General features: G+C 38.1%; 2 protein-coding genes across 2 annotated transcripts; one reads left to right on the top strand and one right to left on the bottom strand.

The window, feature by feature from the left end:
• Positions 1–891: 891 nt before the first annotated feature.
• Positions 892–7,854, bottom strand: PNN (pinin, desmosome associated protein). The gene is made up of 9 exons (XM_061180795.1): positions 7,694–7,854; positions 6,959–7,030; positions 6,499–6,567; positions 6,065–6,137; positions 5,855–5,949; positions 5,615–5,690; positions 4,317–4,472; positions 4,101–4,239; positions 892–3,369 (listed from the first exon to the last, which is right to left on the bottom strand). Exons 1-9 carry the CDS (start codon positions 7,804–7,806, stop codon positions 1,964–1,966), a joined length of 2,199 nt encoding a protein of 732 aa, XP_061036778.1. The 5' UTR covers positions 7,807–7,854; the 3' UTR covers positions 892–1,963.
• Positions 7,855–10,982: 3,128 nt separating this feature from the next.
• Positions 10,983–22,055, top strand: TRAPPC6B (trafficking protein particle complex subunit 6B). Its single transcript, XM_061180794.1, has 6 exons — positions 10,983–11,354; positions 16,360–16,427; positions 17,168–17,285; positions 18,240–18,323; positions 20,049–20,142; positions 20,871–22,055. The coding sequence occupies exons 1-6, from the start codon at positions 11,274–11,276 to the stop codon at positions 20,900–20,902; spliced, it is 477 nt and encodes a 158-aa protein (XP_061036777.1). The 5' UTR covers positions 10,983–11,273; the 3' UTR covers positions 20,903–22,055.
• Positions 22,056–23,133: the final 1,078 nt, after the last annotated feature.

The raw sequence follows: 23,133 nt of genomic DNA, 5'->3' as shown, positions 1-23,133 counted from the left end.
TGATTCGCTTTGTTGTGCAACAGAAACTAACACAGTATTGTGAAGCAATTATACTCCAATGAAGATGAAAAAAAAGAAGGATCATTTCCAAGGATAAAGCAAAACTCAATTTTAAAAATGAAACCTTCAATTTATAAAGGCATACCACTAAAGTCAGTAAAATTAAAGTTATTAGAATTTTTTCTATATACTTCATCAGCAGAGCTTAACTAAAATAACTGAAAATTGTTCTGCATATTCCAAAGATCTTTTCCTTTTTTTCTCCTCATGCATTATAAACCCAAAATAATCTTTTGTATAAGCATCATGACAACTGTTCAAATTTTCTGGATAAAAATGAACAAAACTTAATTTGTACAAGATCTTAACACATACAATTATTTTAGATTCATCAAATAAGGACTTTTTTAAAAAAGAACCAGGTTTTACGGTCATCCCTTTTAAGTGTTTAACAACCTTTTCCCCATAATTGCACACAGGAAAATAAAATTTGCTACTGCGTGCTGGAAAGTATTAGAATTCCTGGGTGAAGTGACCCTTGGTATAAACAGCTGGTCCAGGGATGCAGGTAGCTAGCTCTGCAGTCTGAGAAGTTCTACTCCTTTACTATTTAATAATTGCTCCAAGAAAGGATTTTTTAAAAAAAGATTTCTTTTAACATGTTCACTTACATTTATACAATGCTGAAAATGTATGTTGACATTTTTACTCTTACCGTTTACTTGTCAAGGGAAGGCGTAATGAATATTCAAAGTCAAGCCTAAAGCTGTAGTCACAACGTTAAATTATGAACTCAAAAAAGGCCGTTTGCAATTTAAGTACTCTCTTGTACAAAGCATCAAAAAGTTAATACAAGTACTAGTCTTAAGCAGTCACAAGTCTAAGCCACATTTATTTGCACATGTATAGTAATGGGCAACAGATACTCCAAATTCATACAAATTTATAAAACAACAAAGTTAATAATCATTTGGTACCACTTGCGTGTTATCTTGCTTACAGATTCAAGTATAGATGAACTTCCTTCATTTTGTAAACTTTCATACAATACTTACTTAAACAAAAATTCTTGAAAACACATTGGCATGTTTCAGTTACGGCCAACACAAAAGTTAAGACAAGACCACAAACTCAAAATCCAAGCTTAGAATATACTTTTCTACCTCTCTCCCCTAGAAAGTGACTTTTTTTCTTTAACAGATGTATATGCTATATCACACAAGTAACCAAGGAGACAAAAAATGATGCTCCCATAATCGTAAAGAAAACTCCAACCAAATCATACTGTTTTAAGTTATCTACCAAATATATGGTTTAAATATGAGAAACGGGGAAATGCTTAGATTAAAAAAACAAGGGAGATTAGAAAAAAATGGTAAGTGATTTTAAGGAGAACAAACTATGTTCCCAACAAAGCTGCAAAGATCTGACTTTGCCAACTCAAAATAATTGTCTAAGGCAAATAAATGTGAGGAAACCTTCAAAAACATTCTAATCACGTTCAATATCTAGTGATAAAAGCTGAAAATGATATCAAGAGAATACTTATTATACAAGCGTCAACGAGGACATCCCAAAACTAATGAAAGAAATGCACATTTATTTCTACAAAAGCAATGTATGATACAGAAGGGAACAGACTTAAAGATTTACCTATTAAAATATACAGATTCTTACTGAAGAGTATAGGATATTTAAAAAAGATGACAAGGGATGTTAATTTTTTTTTATTATTATTGTTTTTACATATTTTGGAACCTCACATAATTTTGATAAATAACTCTTACAAAATTATGCAAAAGTACAAGAATGTCTGGTAAACAAACAGTCTGTATTTTCCAAAAAAATTTTTACAACATGCAATTCTTAAGGCAGCATTCTCCTTACAAGGAAAGGTAATCCTTTTACTCATCAAGAAATCTTCTGCTGCAAAGAATAGGCTAAGAAAGCCTGGCTTCTTCCATTAACGCCTTTTGTCTTTCCTGTCTGATTTTCGGTCTCTTTCACTTCTTGAAGATCTTTTGCCTGATCGACTACTCTCTGATATAGACCTCTTTCTGTCAGACCGGGAATTCTTATCCTTTGATCCTTTTGTATCTCTACTACTACCTCCTTTTGAAGATTTGTGACTTCTTTCTAGTCCTGAAGCATCCCTTCGTTTCCGATCCACGCTCCTTCTGTGCTTTCTATCTCTGTTATGTCCCCGGCCCCTACTCCGACTTCTACTCTCACTACTACTAGTACTGCTGCTGCTACTGTCTCTACTGCTGCTGCCACTTGTGCTGGAGCTGCTACTGGAACTACTTCGACTACTGCTACTGCCACTGCTGGAACTGCTTCCACTGCTGCTACTGGTTGAACTGCTACTAGAACTACTACTGCTACTGCTTCGACTTCTACTCTTGCTTGTTTTATTTCTAGCTCGACCTCTACTTCTGCTCCTCGTTTTGGTTTTGCTCTTGCTCTCTGAATGTACTGTCAAGACTGGTTCTACTATCACCTCAGTGAGTTTTACAGATTCTACAGGAAACTCCTTCCTCTCAGGTGGTAAATGCCCTTGCTCCTGAATAACCTGAGGTGGTGGCTGTGAAACAGCTAATGGCAAAGTCTCAGGCTGAGAGAGAGGCTGGGGCTGGAGTACTGGTTGGGACTGGGAGTGGGACTGAGAGTGGGAGTGAGAGTGGGAGTGAGAGTGGGAGTGGGAGTGGGAGTGGGGCTGGGGCTGAGGCAGGGACTGAGGTTGAGCCACAGGCTCAGGCTGGGGCTCAGATTCTTTTTCTTTTTCCTCAGGCTCATTTTCCATTTCTAGAGCACTAGCATTCTCTTTTGCAGGAGAAAGAGATTTACATTCTTTATCTGGCTCAACTTCAAATTCCAACTCTGGCTCCAATTCTTTGCTAGTTTCATTTTCTGAAGGTTCTATGCTTTCAACTTGATTGATTTCCATTACCTCCTGCTCAGCAATTACATTTTTGACACTCTCGACCATCTCCAGCACATCCATAACTTCTTCAGGCTGACTATCCTGCTGCTTCTCACTTTCCCTTACCTCAGTTTCTTCCTCCATCTTAACTTCCATTTCCTGCTTTTGTTCCTCCTCCTCCTGTTCTTTCTCTGCATCACTATGAACTATACCTATTTCCTTTTCCTCTTCCTCTCCTGCTTCCTCTATTTCTACATCATTGTGCTGATTACCTGTCTCCTCCAACTCTTCCTCTCGCTGAGCAACCTTACCCTCTTCTTGTTCCGACTTCTGTTCTTCATTACGCACCACCTGATGCTCTTTTTCCTTCATTGATTGTCTTCTAGGCCTAGCCTCCATTTTATTTATTTGTTCTGCAAATTCGATGCGTCTACCTTCAAATAAAGCTAAAGGATAAAAATTTACACGTGTAAAATTTACTTATTTAGAAAATTCAAAATCACAATTTGACACCTGGTCACAAATTGTCAATGAGTTTATCAAATGTCTTTTTTGTAAAGAGATGACAAAAGACTGATTATAGCATGTAAGTAATTACAAATTGATATAAGATGACAAAAGCAAAGATCCACTGGAAACCTATACACTAAGAAATTAGCAAAACCACACATTATCTAACTGATGGAAAAACAGGATAATCTTTTGCTATTTTACTTCATACTAAATGAAAAAAAATAAAGCTTCTCTTAAACAATCTGTTTTATGGTATCATATCATGCATTAATTTTTTGATCCCAAGGAGAGACAAATCATCTAATCACCATCTTAGTAGTGTCTACCCTTCCATGTGTGCTTCCTCTATTTACTACATCAATGTTGACTTTTTCTTGATTCATCAGCATTTGTATCTGGATACTAAGAGTATCAAGCAAAAGAGAAAGCTCACTCAAATGCTTAAGAAATAAACATGCATTAAGCACCACCTAATATCCAAGTTTCCAGTTAATATCTATCATGAAACAAATGCTCCTATACTCCAAACACATTAGCATCTTAGAATATCTTTCTAAAAAATTAACTATTGAATCACAGATGTCACAGGAAACAAACATGTATGTATTTGTGTGTTACCTTACTCATTAAGGAAATTTCAAGGGACCTCTTCATTTACACTTACCATTCATTTTTCTCTGTGACTCTTCTATTAGTTTTTGGGTAGCTGGACACATTCTTCCAGGAATATAGAACAAATGGGGCTTTGTTTTAGTTCTTATATATTTAATTATCTTGGCATTATGCTCATTCCATTCTTCTTGCTAAAGAAAAGGTAAAAAGGTCAGCGCTTTTGTCAACATGAAGGATTACCAATCTTAGAATTTCAAAATATACTCACCAGCTGCGCAAGCTCAACCTTCTGTTCCAAAAGCCGCAGTTCTGTCTGTTTAGCACGCCTCTCTTCAAACAGTTCTCTCCTCTCATTTTCAACCTGCTTTCTTTCTTCTTCTGCCTGCACTTCAAGTTTCTGTTCAATTTCCTGGCGTCTCTTTTGCTAAAGATAAACAATAATCTTTAAAAGCTTATTATACATTCTGATTATGTGAAATATCACAATTTTACTGTTGTCTGCAAACATGTTTCACATCTGCAATTCAGGACACCAGCTAATTCAAACTTGGCATTTGAGGTGGACTGCAATTTCCCCTCCAGGAAATGGGGACTGAAGCCTTTTCATGTAAAAATCTAAAGTTTAAAGCCATTAGCTATAATATCAGTAACTGTTTTATTCCAACATAATTTATGAAAGAACCTTACCTAAAAGTTAACCTGAAAGAGAAGAGTACTGTCTTTACAGGTTATCTTCAGTTATTCTTTCCAAAGCAAAGAATTTGAGACAAGTGATGTCCTAGTGAACGAAGTAACTAACAAACTAGTCAACTCTCTTTTTAAAAATCTACGGAAAAAAAAAAATCTACAGACATTCTTCAAATGTTGATGCTTTAAGCTTTTATATTTTCTAATAAAGTTAACATATGAAAGCTGAAATAAAATAACTGAATTGTTATCTTTCACTATAGTTCTCCCGAGAAGCAATAAGTTTGTGTTCAACTCCAAGGACACAATTTTGTAGCTTTAGTAAAATAAAAACTTCCAGAAAATTGACACAGTTAAATAAACTCTGGAGGGCAGAGAATATAACTTATGCTGTTGCTTCTGGAGTGCCTCTGAGTGTGTAAGTCTTAGAAATTACAATTATTTAATAAATTACGATGATTAGTAAGTTCAACTTCCTGTTGGAAAGAAAGCACTCTAAGGCCTAAAGAAATGAAGAGACGTGTCCAAGACCACAAAATGAGATTGTTATAGAGCTGAAACCAGAATCCAGGTTCTCCTTAATCAGACTAGGCTCTTTGAACCACAAAGCAAAGTTCACTAAGTTACTTTAACAGCACCTCAAAAAGAACCAGTCAACAGTATAACAACTTGAGAAAGTTTTAAAAGTTTTTCCTTGGCTTCATTTTAGGCTAGCAATTAAATCTTTTTCTTCTCTTTTTTTTCTCCTTAGGAAATATCGGTAACGCGCTTTATGAAGCTTGCAGTTAAATCTTGAGAACTTTTCAGTGTTTAAGAAATACGTAATCAACTACTTTGATAGCTTAAATAAAGGAAGCAAAGGAAAAATTGCATAAATACCCTTTCGGTAGCAACAGTGGATTCTTGTTTAAATTTCTGAAGGGTGCCCATCAACAAGCCAAATATTCGTCGGTTCCTAAAGAACAGAAAAAGAAAATCCAATTTCAAAAGGTTCCACTTCATTTAAGCCTGCCATTCCTAAAAGAAGCATAGCATAGACACTTGAACAATTACTTAAATTTTCTTAAAATTGCATTATTTGACAAAAGTTGTTTTCCTCCAGAAGGATACTTAAGATACCTTTGCTTTCCCTTTTCATCCATATTTTGATCCTGGATAAGGTCTCTCCGTGTGCGCTCTTTGGAGGTAGCTACAACTGAAGACTGCAAAGCTGGCTGCAGGAGAAAAGAAATTTCAGTAATTTAACTAGCATACAGTGGCACTCCTTTAAATGTACTAAGGTGAAAATACTATATTCACCCTCTATGAAGTTCTTTTAATCTCAATTACCTTCTTAACATCATCGTCCTCTGGGTCGCTTTCTTGGCGTGATTCTCTCCGAGTCCGACGCTCCCCGCCCAGCCTGACAAAGGAAAATGAATTTAAAAATGAATTTAAAAGGACCAATTCAAACTCTGATCTCCTATACCTCTCAAGCCAGTTAAGTTCTTGTAATACAAGTCAGAAAAGTAACCCAAATTAACTATTTTCTCAATATTATTCTTCTCATGACCTTTACTTTGGTAAAATTTCTGTTATTGTTAGTGAAGAATTTGAGTTTTGAGGGATACTGGCTGTCTCAGTTCAAATACCAAGGAAACAGACTCAGGGTAAGTGATATACTACTCAATTCTAAGACAACTTAATTCAACAGTATTTATTAAATTTTTATATTTGTATGCTACCTCAGAAAATGGAACATACAAGTATGCCTTCAGACATACCTACTGACTGCCCCTTCAAGGTCTCTCTGTTTGGCTGGGGGTCCTCCTCCACTATCTGAGAATCCACGCCTGCAAAAAAAAGGCCAACATAAAGCACTTGGAATTTGAGAAAAATGGTATTTCCATTTAAGGAAGATAATTTAGTTGCAATTTAAAAAAAAACCTTCCAGTTAAAGTAACCTTAAATGGGCATTTACTTCAAGATGCTTTTGTAGCATTTCTTTTAAAACTATGAGAATAAATTAAGTTTGCACATAACTGGTATAGTTACTATATTCTTCAATGTCTAGTTTTGAATGCAAATGAAATTCCAGGATAGCTCTACAGAAAACTACAGCTGATCACAGCTTCAAACAAACCAAACATTTCTAACATTGGCTCGACCACGAAATTTGTTTAAACCGTTTCGTTAATTTAGTGTAGTAAGTACCAATGAATTAAAATCCTAATGAAATCTTACCTCAGCAATAAACTACCACGTCCTCTACCTCCACCAGGACCAGAAAGGGCCAGCAATCTGGCTTGGATGGGCCTACAAGATATTTACAAATCAGTACAAAAATCGTTTCTAATAGCACCAAATACTGTAACGAGTGCGGTTCATCATCAAGAGAAATTAATCAGAAAAGTTCGAAGATGATGGTTTCAAAACCCACGTGTTTGGAACAGGACACGAAGTACTTTGTTAACTTCCTTATTTTTCCAAGACCAGTATCACAGAAATTATATTTACCTCGATGCCACTACACATTAACAAGCTTGAATCAAGTCCGGATTTCGCTAACCCAAAGGAAGTTGCACGTGGGCAAGAGCCGGGGGGCAAGGCGGCAGGACCGCGTCCCGGGAGGGTCTCCGGGCCAGCCCCGAATCGGGTGGCCCCGGCAGAAGGAAGGCTTTGTGCTGCAGTTCCGGGCCTGCAGGGCCGAGGGCGGGAATCGGCAGTCTGGGCCTTCCCACAGGACAGGAAGCCATCCTGGCGCACCCAGGCTCCGCTCTCCTTCCTCACGCACCTGAGCCCCAGGACTTACGGTGGGAGCCTTGGAAATTCCCACCTCACCGAGAACGGGGTTCCACGGCTGCCCCGGGAACAGGCCTCGATGTTCGAGTCCTCTCAGGGCTGGACGCCCTCCCCGCCCCAACTCACCCCGGCTTCGTGGCTGCCTCTCGGAGCCGGCATTTCCCATCCGCCCCTCACCTCACGTCATTCGGATCCCGCCCGGTGAGCTTGCGAATATTCTCATCCACATTCTTTAGGCTCTCTTTGGCCTTTTCTAGCTGCTCCTGCAAAGTTCTCACTGCGACCGCCATCTTCTCCCTGCAGCAGGCTCCGAGACTGCTCTCCAGGCCACGCCTGCTTGTGTCGCGCCGCGAGACGCGAGAAGACTGACAGATGGGCTCAGCCAATGGAGATAGGAGTTGTATTTCGGCCTCAACCACTCAGCAACCGGAAGGGGGAGAAGCTGCCGACCTTTGTGACTCTGGGCCAATGAAAAGTCCGCCAGACGGTCGCTTCCCTCCCCGATTAGCTGCGGGTGGCTAGGCTCCGCTTCTAGCGCAGAGCCGGGGCGGATTTGAGAGTTCCTGGGTTCTCGGAGAGGTGGGTTCGTGGGCCGGCTCTTCTGGCGGGGAGAGTGGAGTTTTCCCGCCCTTTTAACCTGTATATGATGGCCTCTTATCGTTTTACAACCTGTTCCCCTCAGAGTAGGGTGCAGGCGAGTCTTTTTTCCCTTTTTCCCGGGTAAATGATTTGATTAGGACAGGGTGCGGCCGTTCTGGTGGTGCGCATGCCCAGAGAGGCAATGGGAGGGGCGCAGGCTTCTCTTGACTAGGTTAAGCTCAAATGAGCAGAGGGAAGCGAAAAGTGAAGGAAGAGGAAAAGTCATTCATCATAATAGCTAACAAGTGCTTTGTGCTGTACTCCGTGAAACACTTCACGTGCCTTATCCCCTACAAACCAAAAGCTTGAATAAACTGCCAGTTATTACTGATAAGGAAATACCGTAACTGTCCCCAGGTCACGCTGGCCCAGAATCATCATACGATCGATCAGACTATGTGCAAGGCTTTACTACAAGAAAAAAAGCGACTGTGAGACAGACGAGATGGGCATTAGCCTCTACACCGGCCTAGAGCTGGTTGGTTTAAAATAGGGTCTGGGCGAGCAGCGCTACTGTTAGTTGTGTGTGTGTGTCGTCCACCTTCTGGTTCTGCTCTACCCGCACTGCCAACGTGAGAACCGGTTTTGTTCCAGAAATGTATTTGTAAATTGTAGCTCAGAAAGCATTTTCCCACAGAAACAATATTATCAATAATCTTTGTGTTCTCATCCTCCATCTGTAGCCAGGCATCCTTGCACCAAGCATTAGCAGGCCAACGGTATTTAATCCGAGTTACCATTTTAATTCATCCAACAATCCTTAAAAGCTCTTACTGTGTTAAGCTAGACTCTGTGGAAAAAGCCTAGAACAAGATAACTGTGGTTCCTGCTGCCATGGAGTTTGTAGGCTCCTCAGGGAGCAAAGATCATTCATGTACTTATTCATTCAACAAATATTTATGGAACGCCTACTTTTTGCCAGGCACTATCCTAGGCACTTGGATAGTCAGTGTACAGTAAAGATATCTGCCCACAAGGAGCGTGGCCTCAGGGAGAGTGAGGAGACAGACGATAAGCGTAAGTAAATTACATAGCATGATAGAAATGGGTTAAGTGCTATACAAAAAAGAAGAAGTAAGGCTGGATAAGAAGGATGAGTGTTGATCAATAATTATATGATTCTGGGACTTCCCTGGTGGTCCAGCGGTTAAGACTCCGTGCTTCCACTGCAGGGGGCTCCGGTTCGACCCCTGGTTTGGGAACTAAAATCCTGCATGCAGCGTGGTGTGGGGAAAAAAAAAAAAAAATTACATGATTCTGATGGTGAGCATACTTTGTCTCATTGATCCTTATTACAATCCTGTGTAGTAGGCAGTACATGAAACCTGAGAATGTGGTAATGGTACCACGAAGTGTAACAATGTTTCCATGGGAGATGCTTCTAGAGTTAGCCAAAAACGTAGGATCTATTCTTGCTTACATAGACTCTATTACTAAGATCCTGGGAAATTTAACATAGTCTAATTTATGGGGGATAATCAGTAGGATGCCATGTTCAACATTTAGTAATGCTCAATTAATATTAGTTTCCCCTTTAGTCTCCAAAATATCCAAAGAACACCATGTTACTGTGGTTTGAGAAATTGACCTTCGTTAAGTTGCCAGTCTTTTGCTTAATCTTTGACCTTGATGGTGGTGATGAGGGAGAATGCAATTGGGACATAAAGGACCTGATTTCACATATGGGAAATTTTAGTGCTGGAAAAAAAGATTAAGATTGCAAAATACTCTTCAAAATTAGTGTTTGTTTTCAAAGGGTTAAGTGAAACTTACACGCTTGATTTTATGAGGTGATGGAAAAAACGGATCCAAACATTAGAAGGGGATATGAAAGGGTATGAAGAGTTGAGAGGTTATTGTTAACAATTTGAGAAGACTCGACATATTACTTCGGGGGAGGCAATGAATTAATTGGGGGAAAAAATCTGCTTTGTAAATTACTAAGAAAAGATCTAATCATAGGCTAAGCATCACGTTTAAGACAAAGTTTGCCAAATTTAAGACGTGCATATGATCTAACATATGTATTCGCATGTCTGTAGGGGTTTAGTCCCACATCCACCATAGATTCTTATATGAACTCCGTTCCACAGTGACGTCACATTTCTGAAGTCTTTAATTTGTATTTTCTGATTCAAATTACCTTGTTCTTTGCTTACTCCATCCTCCTTGTCCCTTGTACCCCACTCCCAGTAAACCTCCTGGTGGCCAAAACGGCTCTAAATCTTTTTGTACACCCAGGCTTAATCCAAAATGGATTGGGATAATCTCTCAATATACCTAAAGTTTATAGCCTGAAAAATGACGATTTATTCACGTAAAAAAAAAAATTATTTATTTATTTATTTAGGCTGCACCAGGTCTTAGTTTCTGCATGCGGGATCTTTAGTTCCGGCATCCAGACTTTGCTGCGGCATGCATGCGGTGATCTAGTTCCCCGACTAGGGATGGTACCCCGGACCACTCCATTGGGAGCGCGGAGTCTTACCCACTGGACTACTAGGGTAGTCCCAATATTCGCTTTTTTTTTTTTACAACTTTTCATATTAAGCAACATATGGCAGAAGTGGAAGCTTTTGATGAAGCTAATAGAAATTCTTGTCAGTTCTAACATAGCTAATTAACACAGAGATGGCAGCTGGAGGTCCCGTCTTATTTTACCACCTCCCCCGCCCGCCGCCTTCAATGTTGTAGGGGGAAGAAACCTTCCTCCTCTCTGGGCGCCAGCGGTTTACCCAGCGGAAGGAACTCTGTGACCATAGAGCTGGCGGAATGCCGGGGTAGAGGGGACCGGAAGTTGTTTTTTCGCCCCCCCCCCCCCGCCCAAGGGCTGGAAGGGGTCGCCGGAGGCTGGGTTTGGTTCCCGCTGCTGTCAGACCCTCTCGTTCAGCCCAAGGGCATAGGGGCCTTGGGGTGGGCTTGCCCTGGGCCCCGGCTTACTCCAGTATCAGCCTTCTGGAAGCTGAGTGAATTCCTCGGTCTCCTAGCAACGAGGGACGGGCTGCGGACTGAGCGAGCGGCGGCGGCGGCGCAGCCCAAGCTGCCCAGGCGCTAGCCGGAACCCCAAGCCCGGCCCAAACGGGAGCCTAAACCCGGAGCTTGGAAGAATAAGCAGGAAATGGCGGACGAGGCGTTGTTTTTGCTTCTGCATAACGAGATGGTGTCTGGAGTGTACAAGTCCGCGGAGCAGGGGGAGGTGGTGAGTGCTGCCACACGCCCTTGAGGTCCTTTTGCGGTGACACTCCTTGTTTCCACTCAGTTTTCTTTTAACCCCCGTCCCATCGCCACTCATCGCCTCCCGAAGTGTAGGCAGATTGGTCCACCTTCAGGTATCCTAAGCCTTAGAACCTGTCAGCTGTCTTCAGTCTTTCATCCTTGTCTCTTTCGTATCTTTTACTACTTGATACCTTTTTGTCCAGTCCCGTATCTGTGTGTGGCACGCCACAGATTTTTTGTTTTGTCCCTACCATGATTTGCGGCAGAGTTAACTGCTGATTTTGGCACCCCTACTTAATTCGGCTGTCACTTCCAGCACTTCCCAGTAGTCCAAAGAAAGAGGGCTAATGAGATTTGAGGTAGAAGCAAAGGAAACTTTGCAGGTGTTCCTATAATTAAGAAACACTAATTAATTTAAAAAATATTTAGTGTCCATTATATGTCAGAGCTAGTTGCTAGGGATATAGTAATGAGCGAAACAATGGCCCCATCCTCCTGGAGGTTACTTCTAATGTGTGGTAGTCTTCATTCGCTAATTGATTCATTCAGAAAATATATTAAGCGTGTATTGTGGGCCTGACATTGTTAGATGAATAAGATAAAGTCCCTGCCTAACAGTCGTTGGGGAATAAGGGTTCAATGAATAATTAACGCATTGGGTGGTAATTAGATATGGAATCATGGAGTTGTAGGGTTTTATAAATGAAATATTACAAAGTCATGCTCAAGTCAGAAGCTCTAGTTTCTATAATGCTATTGATAAAGAGGGGTGGAAAGTGAGGGCAGGAAAAGCATCCTAGGCAAAGGTAAAAAAAGTCATAGAGGTATGAAAAAGTGCAGTGCATTTAAATATGCTTGAGCATTTCACTGTGACTAGATTGAATAGGTGGAGAGTAAGAAGTTTTGAAAGCTGAAGCTAGAAAGTGGTCTGTATGATTAAAACACATGGACCTTCTCAGTGGAGGATTTTTAAGGAGGAGAATGACATGCTCCATTTGCATTTCAGAAAGATAAACCATTATTTGGGCTGGAGAGGGAAGGTCCTTGTAGTGAGAAGACCCATTATTGCAGGAGTCCAGGCAGGAGATAATGAAGATCTGGATAAAGAGAAGAGGAGAGAAGGTTTGAGAGATAGGAGGTAGAATCTCTAGGACTTGATTAGGTATAGAAATGAGAGTTGAAAAATTATCCCCAGGTTTTTAGCTTGAGCCAGTGGGTTGGATGGAGAGGGAATAAAGAAGAAAGAGGTGATGATAATTAATTATTTTGAATAGGTTGAATTTATGGCACCTGTAGGATATTGAGGAAGAGGTACTGTCAGTTTGTAAACTATAAGAAGGATACTGGCTGTTTTGGGTACTATAACAAGAATGCCATAGACTGGCTTATAAACAACAGAAATTTATTTCTCACAGTTGTGAAGGCTGAGAAGTCCAAGATCAAGGCACCAGCAGATTCAGTGTCTGGTGAAAGCCTCCTCCTGGTTCATTTATGGATGCATTTTGGCTGTGTGCTCACATGGTGGAAGAGGCTAGCTAGCTCTCTGGGGTCTCTTTTATAAGGGCACTAATGCTATCCTTGAGGGCTCCATCCTCATGACAGAATCACCTCCCAAGGGCCCTACCTCCTAATACTATCTGGGAGTTAGGATTTCAACACGCTAATTTGGGGAGATACTAGTAGGAAGACATCAGGAAGAGTATTGGAAATGAAGCAAATTCTATTCCTTTTTTTTTTTTTTCCCGGCTGCGCCTCGCTGCATGTGGGATTTAAATTCCCTGACCAGGGATTGAACCACTGGACCACCAGGGAACTCCCGAAAATTCTATTCTCATTCAGGTCCATCTGTAATAGAGATTTTTTTCCAAGTTACAAACTTTTGACTTTATCATCATCCACAAGCAATAGTTAATGTTTTGCACCTGTGCTAAGTGCTGAGTAGCAGACATTTGCTGTTTGTGCAAAGTTAGCTTTCCTTATACCCTTTTCCCCAAAGAATAATTAGCAACACACCTTTTTTATCACAAAACCTCTGCTCCCCACTCCACCACGTGTGCAATCAATTCTCTTCATTCTACTCTTTCTACTTTCTTTTCCTGTTCCAACTCTTGCCCAGGAAAACCTTTTTTAAAAATCCCTCTCTTTTTTTCCCCAATGGATTAGCTAAAATAAAACAGCTGTTCTAATCATGACTGATAATTTTGAGACATGTGCTAGTCCTATAAGAGAAAGGAAATCCATAAGTTTTGAATCATTTAAACTAAAAACAACTTTCTTTTCCTATTGCAATTTGTATATGGTGGGGAAAGAATTGTAAGTCCATATAAGCAAAAGGGATTTTTCAAAAGTTATATGGTAGTCCACAGGGGCAAGACGGGAATAAAGACACAGACCTACTAGAGAATGGACTTGAGCTTACGGGGAGGGGGAAGGATAAGCTGGGACAAAGTGAGAGAGTGGCATGGACATATGTACACTACCAAATGTAAAACAGATAGCTAGTGGGAAGCAGCCGCATAACACAGGGAGATCAGCTCCGTGCTTTGTGACCATCTAGAGGGGTGGGATAGGGAGGGTGGGAGGGAGGGAGACGCAAGAGGGAAGAGACATGGGGATATGTGTATAACTGATTCACTTTGTTATAAAGCAGAAACTAACACACCATTGTAAAGGAATTATACTCCAATAAAGATGTTAAAAAAACAAAACAAGCAAAAGTTATGTGGTAGTCTTGATGATTAGAATCCATATTGGAGTCTAGGTGTATGAGGGTTTGTTAGTGTCTCTACTTTGAGTGTGCTTCAAATTTTTCATAGTAAAAAAATGTAGAAAAGACATAATCCTATCATCCAGAAATGGTTTTTATATATCTTTTTAGACATAAAGTCATAGGTGTAAGTGAAAAAAAGGGAAAAAAACCAATGTTCTTACCTTCCCAATCAATGATTTTCAAACTGTGCTTGAAGAGGAATTAAATCTAAAAACTGAATAATTGGACATTTACCAATTTATGGAGAATAGTTTTTTTTTTTTAAGGTTAATGGATAAAATATTCTTAAGTTTTTCTTAAAAATTTGGTACTTTACTAGTGAGCACTCACAGATGCCAAAGTGAATGAACAAGTGCAGTATCAGAAGGTTTTTCCTGGGGCTTAATTCAAAAGCTCATGTGATCATAGCTAAGATTTGAGAATGTCTGCATATAAGCATATTTCCTGCTTATCAATATATTCCTGGGTGATTCTATTGATACGAAGAGCAGGTTGTTCCACGAAGAGCATCATGACTTACAGGTACTCATTCTACCTAAGCATGTTTGGGAATGGGTGTGGAAATCAACAGAATGGTGCTGAGTGGTCCCGTAGAGAAACAACATGATTTGGTTTTTACAAAGTCTATACCAGAAATACAGAAGATAAATCAAAGGAAGAAAAAAACTAGAGATGAGACCAGTTGGAAGGCTCTAACTGAAGACCAGGAGAGAAATGAATGCTAAGAGCTACTTAAGCAGTCAGGAGAGAGAAGACGGATTTTGAAAAGCATGTAGATAATAGGCTCCACAGGACTGCAGTGTGTGTGGAGCGTCGGGAGCAAGGAGGTGAAGAAAATGGAAGTTTTCTGGTTGTGGTAACTAGATAGATGGTGGTGCCATTGATGAAGTTAAAGAATTTTGGAGGCAGAGCAGGCTGAGAATGTTAAGATAATATCATTTGAATACGCCTAATTTGAGCGGCCTGTGGGACCTCTGGATGGCTGTGTCCACTAAAGTCTACTAGAAATACAGGTTTAATAGTCAGCCCCATTAGTAGCATACATGGTTCCTTAGAAGAAAGTTCAGCAAATAATGAGGCCTGTGGTGTTAGCGGGAGACAAAGGCTTCAGAATACATAAAAATTCTTGCCCTTTTGGAGCTCTATTCTAGGCGAGGGTGGGGATGGAGGGTCATGAGCAATACAAAATTAGTAAAATGTACATTAGGTTAAATGGTGAAAGAAGTTCCTTGGAGACAAGCAGGGAAGTGAGACAGAGCATCAGAATCACTTTAGGAGTGGTTCTTAAAACACAGCTCGCTGACGCACACCTACAGTTTCTGATTCACTAAATTGGGGGTGGGATTACAGAATTTGCAGTTTCTACAAGTTCCCATGTGATGCTGATGTTGCTAGTCTTGGGACACAATTTGAGAATTACAAGGATAGAGAGTTTCTGAAGTGGAATGATACTGTACTTTTAAAAGGTTGAAATGAGCCTCATTGAGATGGTGACATGTGAGTGAAGACTTAAAGCGAGTGAGTTGGTCATGTGAATATCTGGAGGAAGAGCTGCCTATGCAAGAGTGCTGAGATTGGAGCCTGCCTGGCATGATTAAGAACAGCAAGGAGATCAGTGGAGCTGGATGGAGTGAGTGAAGAAGAGTAGAAGGTTGAGGCCAGAGAGGCACAGGAGTCTGGATTGTATAGGGCTTTGTAGTTCATCCAGAGAATTTTGAGTCTTCGACATAGGGGTGGTATTTAAAGCCTTAAGAGTGGATGAGATTGTCAAAGGAAGAGTGAAGCAATTGCATGATTCCAGGCATAGGAAGGTGGGGTCATCAACTAAGACATACTGAGAAATGGAAAGCTTGGATGACTCTAAGAGACATTCTGAAGCAAGGGACAATAGAACTTAGTGAAAGCACAAAGGGAATGACTGACAGAAAAAAGTTAAAAGCGATACCATGACCTCAGTTTTATAACTGAGGAGAGAAGAAGAGTTGAAAATGGAAAAAGCCAGGGAAGGTGGGAAGAGTAATTGGGAAGGGGCTTTGGCATTTCTGAAAAGTAATAACAGTTCCCTGTTTATCTTATTGCCTTATGAAAATGACTAGTACTAAGAAAATTCAAGTATGACTTGTAATTCACTTTTTCTTACAATGTTTCAGTGAAAAAAGTATAAATGTTTACATTCTAGCATTCTAAATTTATTCAAAACTATTATTTTTTTAAATAGGAAAATGGACGCTGTATAACTAAGCTGGAAAACATGGGGTTTCGAGTGGGACAAGGATTGATAGAAAGGTGAGCAGTATGGATTTGAAAATTTTCTTCCAGGTAGGTTATGAACAAAGATGATCCATTTCAAGACTGAATAAAACTTGAGATAATTTAATTTTAATTCCCAAATTTTATTTATTCTCTGTTCTTTAATTCACAGATTGAAATTTCTTTTTAGGTCTGATGCTATTTTAACTCAGTTATCCAACTTTCATGTTTTAATATTTGAAGAAAATATGTATCGTCTATGTTTTAGACTTTTTTCCTGAAAACTTTGGTATGCTGAAACCACCATCTAAAATCTTATTGCATTTCCTACTTAAGATCTAATATGTTCTTTAACCTAAATGGAATTTTGTTTAAATGCATACCTTAGAGTCTCTATTTATGCATGTAATAATCTTTCAATTTATAGATCAATTTTTTTTAGTATTCCTTTCTCACTATCTGAAATAGTTGAACTCTGATTATATTTTATATAACAATACCATGATTATGCTCAGCTTTTTTTCTTAATGTGCTAATTGTACCTAAAATTGCTGCGTACTGTTAGACTAATACACCTTTAGACTAATTTTAGCCCCCAAATTATATAACAGACTGTGAATCCATTGAGATGGGATCTACTTTGCTTGGTGCTTATCACTTTATGACTGTCAGTAAATGTTCAGTGCTGTTGTGGCATTTGGAAATTAGTTAATAATCTGCCCCTCCTGCTTTCTTTGGAGGAAAAGTACTGTGTTACCTCTAGTTGATCTTTTTAGGTTTACAAAAGATACTGCAAGGTTCAAGGATGAGTTAGATATCATGAAGTTCATCTGTAAAGATTTTTGGACTACAGTATTCAAGAAACAAATCGACAATCTAAGGACAAATCATCAGGTATTTAGATAAATTAAGGCCTCTTTTTTAAGTCCTTTAACTTAATATAAATGTATTTTAGTGATTTACTTATTATGTAAAACTTAATTTCTTGTCAACTTTGGAATGTTTCTCTTATATGTTATTAATACATCATTACTTTTTTTCTCTAATAGGGTATAGTGAATAAAGACCAAGAGACAATTATCAGTAATTATAGCTGTCCCTTTCCCTCAATTAAATTTTAAGTTTTAAAAAGTAGCAGATAACAGAATGATAAAGGTTTTATTATTTCATTATTATTACTTAGTGGTGATAATATGCAGAACCACAAATACATTTGTCTGAAGGCTAATTTATAGAGCATATTTAACTCTTAAATAACTGTTGCCTGTTTAGTTGCTGTCATATTTCTTATTCTTAAAATATTTTGTTAAAATAAAAATAGGTTACATGGAAAATCATACATAAAATAGATTTATTTTATAAAACTCAGGGAAATATTTGGAGTATATTTGGCATTTTAATAAAGTATAAAAATGAAAATAATGTATCTTGTAGCTACCAATAGAATTCATTTTTTCAGATAACAGTATCAACCTTAGCTTAGAAGTACCTGAAATGCTAATAGGAAGAAGTGACTGTAATTTTTGGCGTTCTAGGTATGAGTTAATAACATATAGCTGCTAATTTCACCCGGACATGTATTTCTGATTCTTTCGCACTAGACTGTCTTCTTTAAGGATAGGAACTGTCTTAGGTATCTTTGTATCTTCAGTATCTTAAAGCATTCAATAAATATTAGTGTTATAAAATGCTGAACTCTTCAGCTTGAACATTACAAAACTTCTTCATATAAAGAAAATTTGACCAATAGAAAGGAGAGCTTTAATAACTTTAAAAATTTCTTAAATTGTTTTGAAGGGAAGAGTACAGATTACATTGACTTTGGATGTTTTTCTATTTTTGGAACAGGGCATCTACGTACTTCAGGACAACAAATTTCGCCTGCTTACTCAAATGTCTGCAGGAAAACAGTATTTAGAACATGCATCAAAGGTATTTAATGGAATAGAAGATTGGGGTTTTTTTATTATGAAAAAAGAACCATAGGGAAAAGTACAATGCCAATCACAACAGACTTTTGAATTCAAAATATGTTTTTAAATTGTTCCTTTTGTTTAAACACTTTTCAATGAAATAGGTGTTCATCATATTGAAACAACTTACATTAACCTGGAGCTAAGTAGGCTTATGATGACCAATTAAAGAAACACTATAGTTTAAATGCCATTAAAAATGTAGATTAATGGTAGATTCTCAAATATAGCATGGATACATCAGAAAAGATACTCAAGCTTAAAAAACCTCGTATTAGCTATGCAGAATTATTCACCTCAGAGTTCATATTTACAATCTCCATCAGTAAATTAAAAAAAATTTTTTTAATATAATTAACATTTGTTCCTAAGAATACATGTTTTGTGTTAAGTATATGTGTGTTTCTGGGTTTCATGTATTTTTTTTCAGTCTCAGGTAGGAATCAATAAATAGACCAGATGTATTAAAGAAAAGCTGACAAGTTTTAATGTAAGGGTTCCTTTGAAGTGGTTAAAATATCTTAGGCAAGCGTAGCTCCAGTGGCACAATCAGTTAGTGTGCGGTACTTATAAAATATCTTGGGCAGTATGTATAAGCCGCTGTTTATCTGTAAAATCTGTCCATACCTAAATTATCTAACACAAAGGCAGTTTGGTGTAGTGGAAAGAGTATCGACTTGGGACCAAATAAATCTAGATTTTAAGCTAACTCCACAACTTACAGGTTTGTGACATTGGGTAAGTTACATAACCCCTCTGGACCTTAGTATCCTTATTAATAAAATTGATTATAATAATACCTATATTATAAAGAATCTCTAGGTTCTCTCCCAGCTTACAATTTCATGACTCCATATCTGATTACTTATCAGTACCCATTTATTTATATTAATTATAAAATAATATTCTATATTTTTCATAGATACATAGTAGTGTTGTTGAATATCATGCAAAATGTAGATAATAAAAAATTTCTTGGATTATTTGATTTTTGGTTCTCATTTTTGTCCTGGCTGTCTCTGCTGTGGCATAGTCCCATTTCCCTTCCTTGTTTCCATATGACAGGGTTTCTCAACATTGGCGCTTTGATATTTTAAACTAGGTAAGTCTTTGTTTTGGCAGGCTATAAGTCTTGAACAAGTCAGGATTCTTGGTTGTAGAAAGCAGAAACCAATTTTGATTGAATGGAATAATAATTAGTTAGCTTACAGAACTGATGGGAAGGCTCAGAAAACAGGCAAGAACCATGGGAGCAGGAGTTCCCTCGTGGTCTAGTGGTTAGGATTTGGGGCTTTCACTGCTGTGGCCCAGGTTCAGTCCCTGGTCGGGAACTGTGATCCCTTAAGCTGAGCAACGTGGCGTGGCCAAAATTAAAAAGAACCATGGGAGGTTAAAGCAGCCAGAAAGCCCAAATCACTCCACAAGGAGAGTCTATTTAGAACCCTTCAGGCAGCACTGAAGGTAGACACAAACCACCTCTGCTGCCTCTGGAACTAATTCTAACCTGTTTCCAGCTTGTTTTTGTCACAATCAGAATTTTCAATGATTTGAAAAATTCTTCCACAACCCTTTTTTAAACAGCAATGACTTATTAATATCAAGGTTTAACTAACTATCATATTTATCAATAGCTTTACTATCTTAGTAAATCCTTAATATATTTTACACTTTTTTTTCTTTTTAGTACTTAGCATTTACATGTGGCTTAATCAGAGGTGGCTTATCAAACTTGGGGATAAAAAGTATTGTAACAGCTGAAGTATCTTCAATGCCTGCCTGTAAGTTGAATTCACATTTCTTACAAATGTTTTTAGCAATTATTTTTCAGGTCTGGTGTTTTTTTGTTTGTTTCTTGTTTTTGTTACTTAGAGAACATTTAAAATGCTAAAACCATTTCATTTTACTTTCATCAAATTTTAACATTTAATGTAGTAATATGTAGCATACTTATATTCATAGTCAATGATTTTTTAATTCATAATAGTGATTTAAGAAAATGTGCTAAGGAAATCCAAATTTATAAGACAACTTAAGGAATGATTCTTAACTCTTAAAGGAAAATTTTCTGCAGTATTCTTTTAAGATAGCAAATTTCCTTAATTTTTTTAAACAGTTTTCTAGAAAATATCTATTATATAAAGCTAAATAAAGCCAACTAGTCTTTTATTGCTAAACTCCTTTCCAAAGATCTTTCCACCAGAGCTACCAACCAAGAATAAAATGGGTTTGAGCATCACTGTATTTCCTTTCTATTCACAATAATTAGCAATGAAATACCTAAAATGTAGGAATCACAGAGAAACAAAGGTAGTCATTCACAAACCAGATAATCATCTCATAAAAACGAAACTGACTTTATCAAATATTGTGAAGAGTGTGAAAAGTTGTTTGATGTAGCAAGTTTCTTGATTGAAACTACTTACTAAATGAAGCAGGAAATTGATGTTCAGGCCTGTTTTCCTTGTACCTTAAATCAAAGAATGATTTTTCATGTTTTCTTTTTTAGGTAAATTTCAAGTGATGATACAGAAGCTCTAGAAACTACTGAAATGCAAGGCTTCAATAGTGTAAAGAGATAAATTATTCCTGTATAAAGTATTTCAAGTAGCAATGATTTAATTACATTGTTGGACATTTGTATTGATATAAGCTATTTGCTAATTTATATAATGAAAGATGCACTCTTAAGCAGGAGTAAGGGTGTATTTTATCAATTTAACACAGACCTTAAAGTAGGTAAAGAGACATTCTACTGTAACACACACTTTACTGAAACTATTCAGAATGAAAACCTAATTTCAAATAAGTAAACACCAATGCAGGACCCTTATTTAAACATTCTTATTTGCTTAGAGTGATATGTATTTAACCAGAGATGAAGAAACAAAACTCAGGGTTTGGTAAATTAGCATAAAGAAAGTATGTACCAATCAGAATCTTTTCGGTAAGAATGAACAAATTTTGGTTTTGTTTTATTAATTTGTTTTAGTTATTTAAAAAAAGCAAATAGTACACTAAAATTTAAACTTAATTATTATTTTATTGCTTATAATTTATTTCTATTAAGAATCTTTATGCTTGCATAAGGATTTCATTATATACATTGTGTGTGTGTTGTGTGTGTATGGTATATATATCATATTTAACTGCCTAAATTGCTTAAAAACTTTATTTCACTGTAATAGAATTCAGTTCTTGAGAGCTCCATTAATGTAATGAAGTGAAATATAGATCTAGATAAAGTGAGATATAGATGTGAATTCAGTGACTCCAGGGCCAAAGAATATTAGGTATTTGAGGAAGGAATTTTTATACTTATTCCTGTTACAGTCTTGACTTTCAATTTCTCTCTCCATGTGTGGAAGTGCTGGTGAAGATTCTAACATCTTTATCTTTTTTCCCCTTATTTAGTCTTCCCCAAGGGCATAGGGGTGGATGATTGGATTAGTCACACCAACATTCATGGGACCATATCTTCTCAGTGGGTTGGGGTCAGTGCTCATCTAGTGTATCTCTCACTTCCTCTCCCATCTGATGACCATGAAAGGACAAGCATGGAGATGAAAGCTATCATACTGAGGATAGCAGGGTACACAGATAGAAAGTACCTGAATTGTGCTTCTGAATTAACCAATCCTGGAATTGCTTCACCTCTGGACTTTTTGTTATGTGAGATAATAAATTCCTTATATTGTTCAATCTACATTTTGGTTGTGTATTTTGTTACTTGTAGCCAAAAAGAAGTCTCTCTTAGTAGAGACGAGGGGAAAGTTAGGTTATACAAAAAACAGTATGGGAATATTGAATTTCCTTTTTTTCTGTAGGGGGAGGGGAAGACATTTAAAGGTTTACATTTAAAACAGTAAAACCACAAAGGGCTAAAGAAAATATGAGGTTAGTTTTATGATCCTGTAGTAGAGAAGGCCTTTTCAAGACACGCAGAAAATCATAAAGGAAAATAGTAGAAAAAAATAACATATCTTCAACAAATGGTACTGGGAAAACTGAATATCCACATGCAAAAGAATAGAACTGGACCCTTACACCATACACAAAAATCAACTTACAAGTGCATTTAAGACTTAAGACATGCAGAAAATCATAAAGGAAAATAGTAGAAAAAAATAACATATCTTCAACAAATGGTACTGGGAAAACTGAATATACACATGCAAAAGAATGGAACTGGACCCTTACACCATACACAAAAATCAACGTAAAAGTGCGTTTAAGACTTAAGACCTGAAACTTTAAAACTCCAAGAAGAAAATAGGAGAAAAGCTTTATAATATTGGTCTTAGCAATGATTTCTTGGATTTGACACCAAAAGCACAGGCAACAAAAGCAAAAATAGACAAGTGGGACTATGTCAAACTAAAAAGCTGCATAGCAAAGGAAACAACAGTGTAAAGGTAGCCTATGGAATGGGGAAAATAGTTGCAAACCATGTATCTGGTAAGGGGTAAATACCTAAAGTACACAAGGAACTAAAACTCTAGCAAAAACCCCAAATAGGGCTTCCCTGGTGGTGCAGTGGTTGAGAGTCTGCCTGCCAATGCAGGGGACGCGGGTTCGAGCCCTGGTCTGGGAGGATCCCACATGCCGCGGAGTGGCTGGGCCCGTGAGCCACAATTGCTGAGCCTGCGCGTGTGGAGCCTGTGCTCCACAGTAGGAGAGGCCGCGATGGTGAGAGGCCCGCGCACCGCGATGAAGAGTGACCCCCACTTGCCTCAACTGGAGAGAGCCCTCGCACAGAAACGAAGACCCAA

The sequence above is a fragment of the Eubalaena glacialis genome, chromosome 2, assembly GCF_028564815.1.
Source record: "Eubalaena glacialis isolate mEubGla1 chromosome 2, mEubGla1.1.hap2.+ XY, whole genome shotgun sequence".
Taxonomy (NCBI): Eukaryota; Metazoa; Chordata; class Mammalia; order Artiodactyla; family Balaenidae; genus Eubalaena; species Eubalaena glacialis.
Note: the sequence above shows the minus strand (reverse complement) of the source record. Positions and strands in the feature narration are given on the sequence as shown.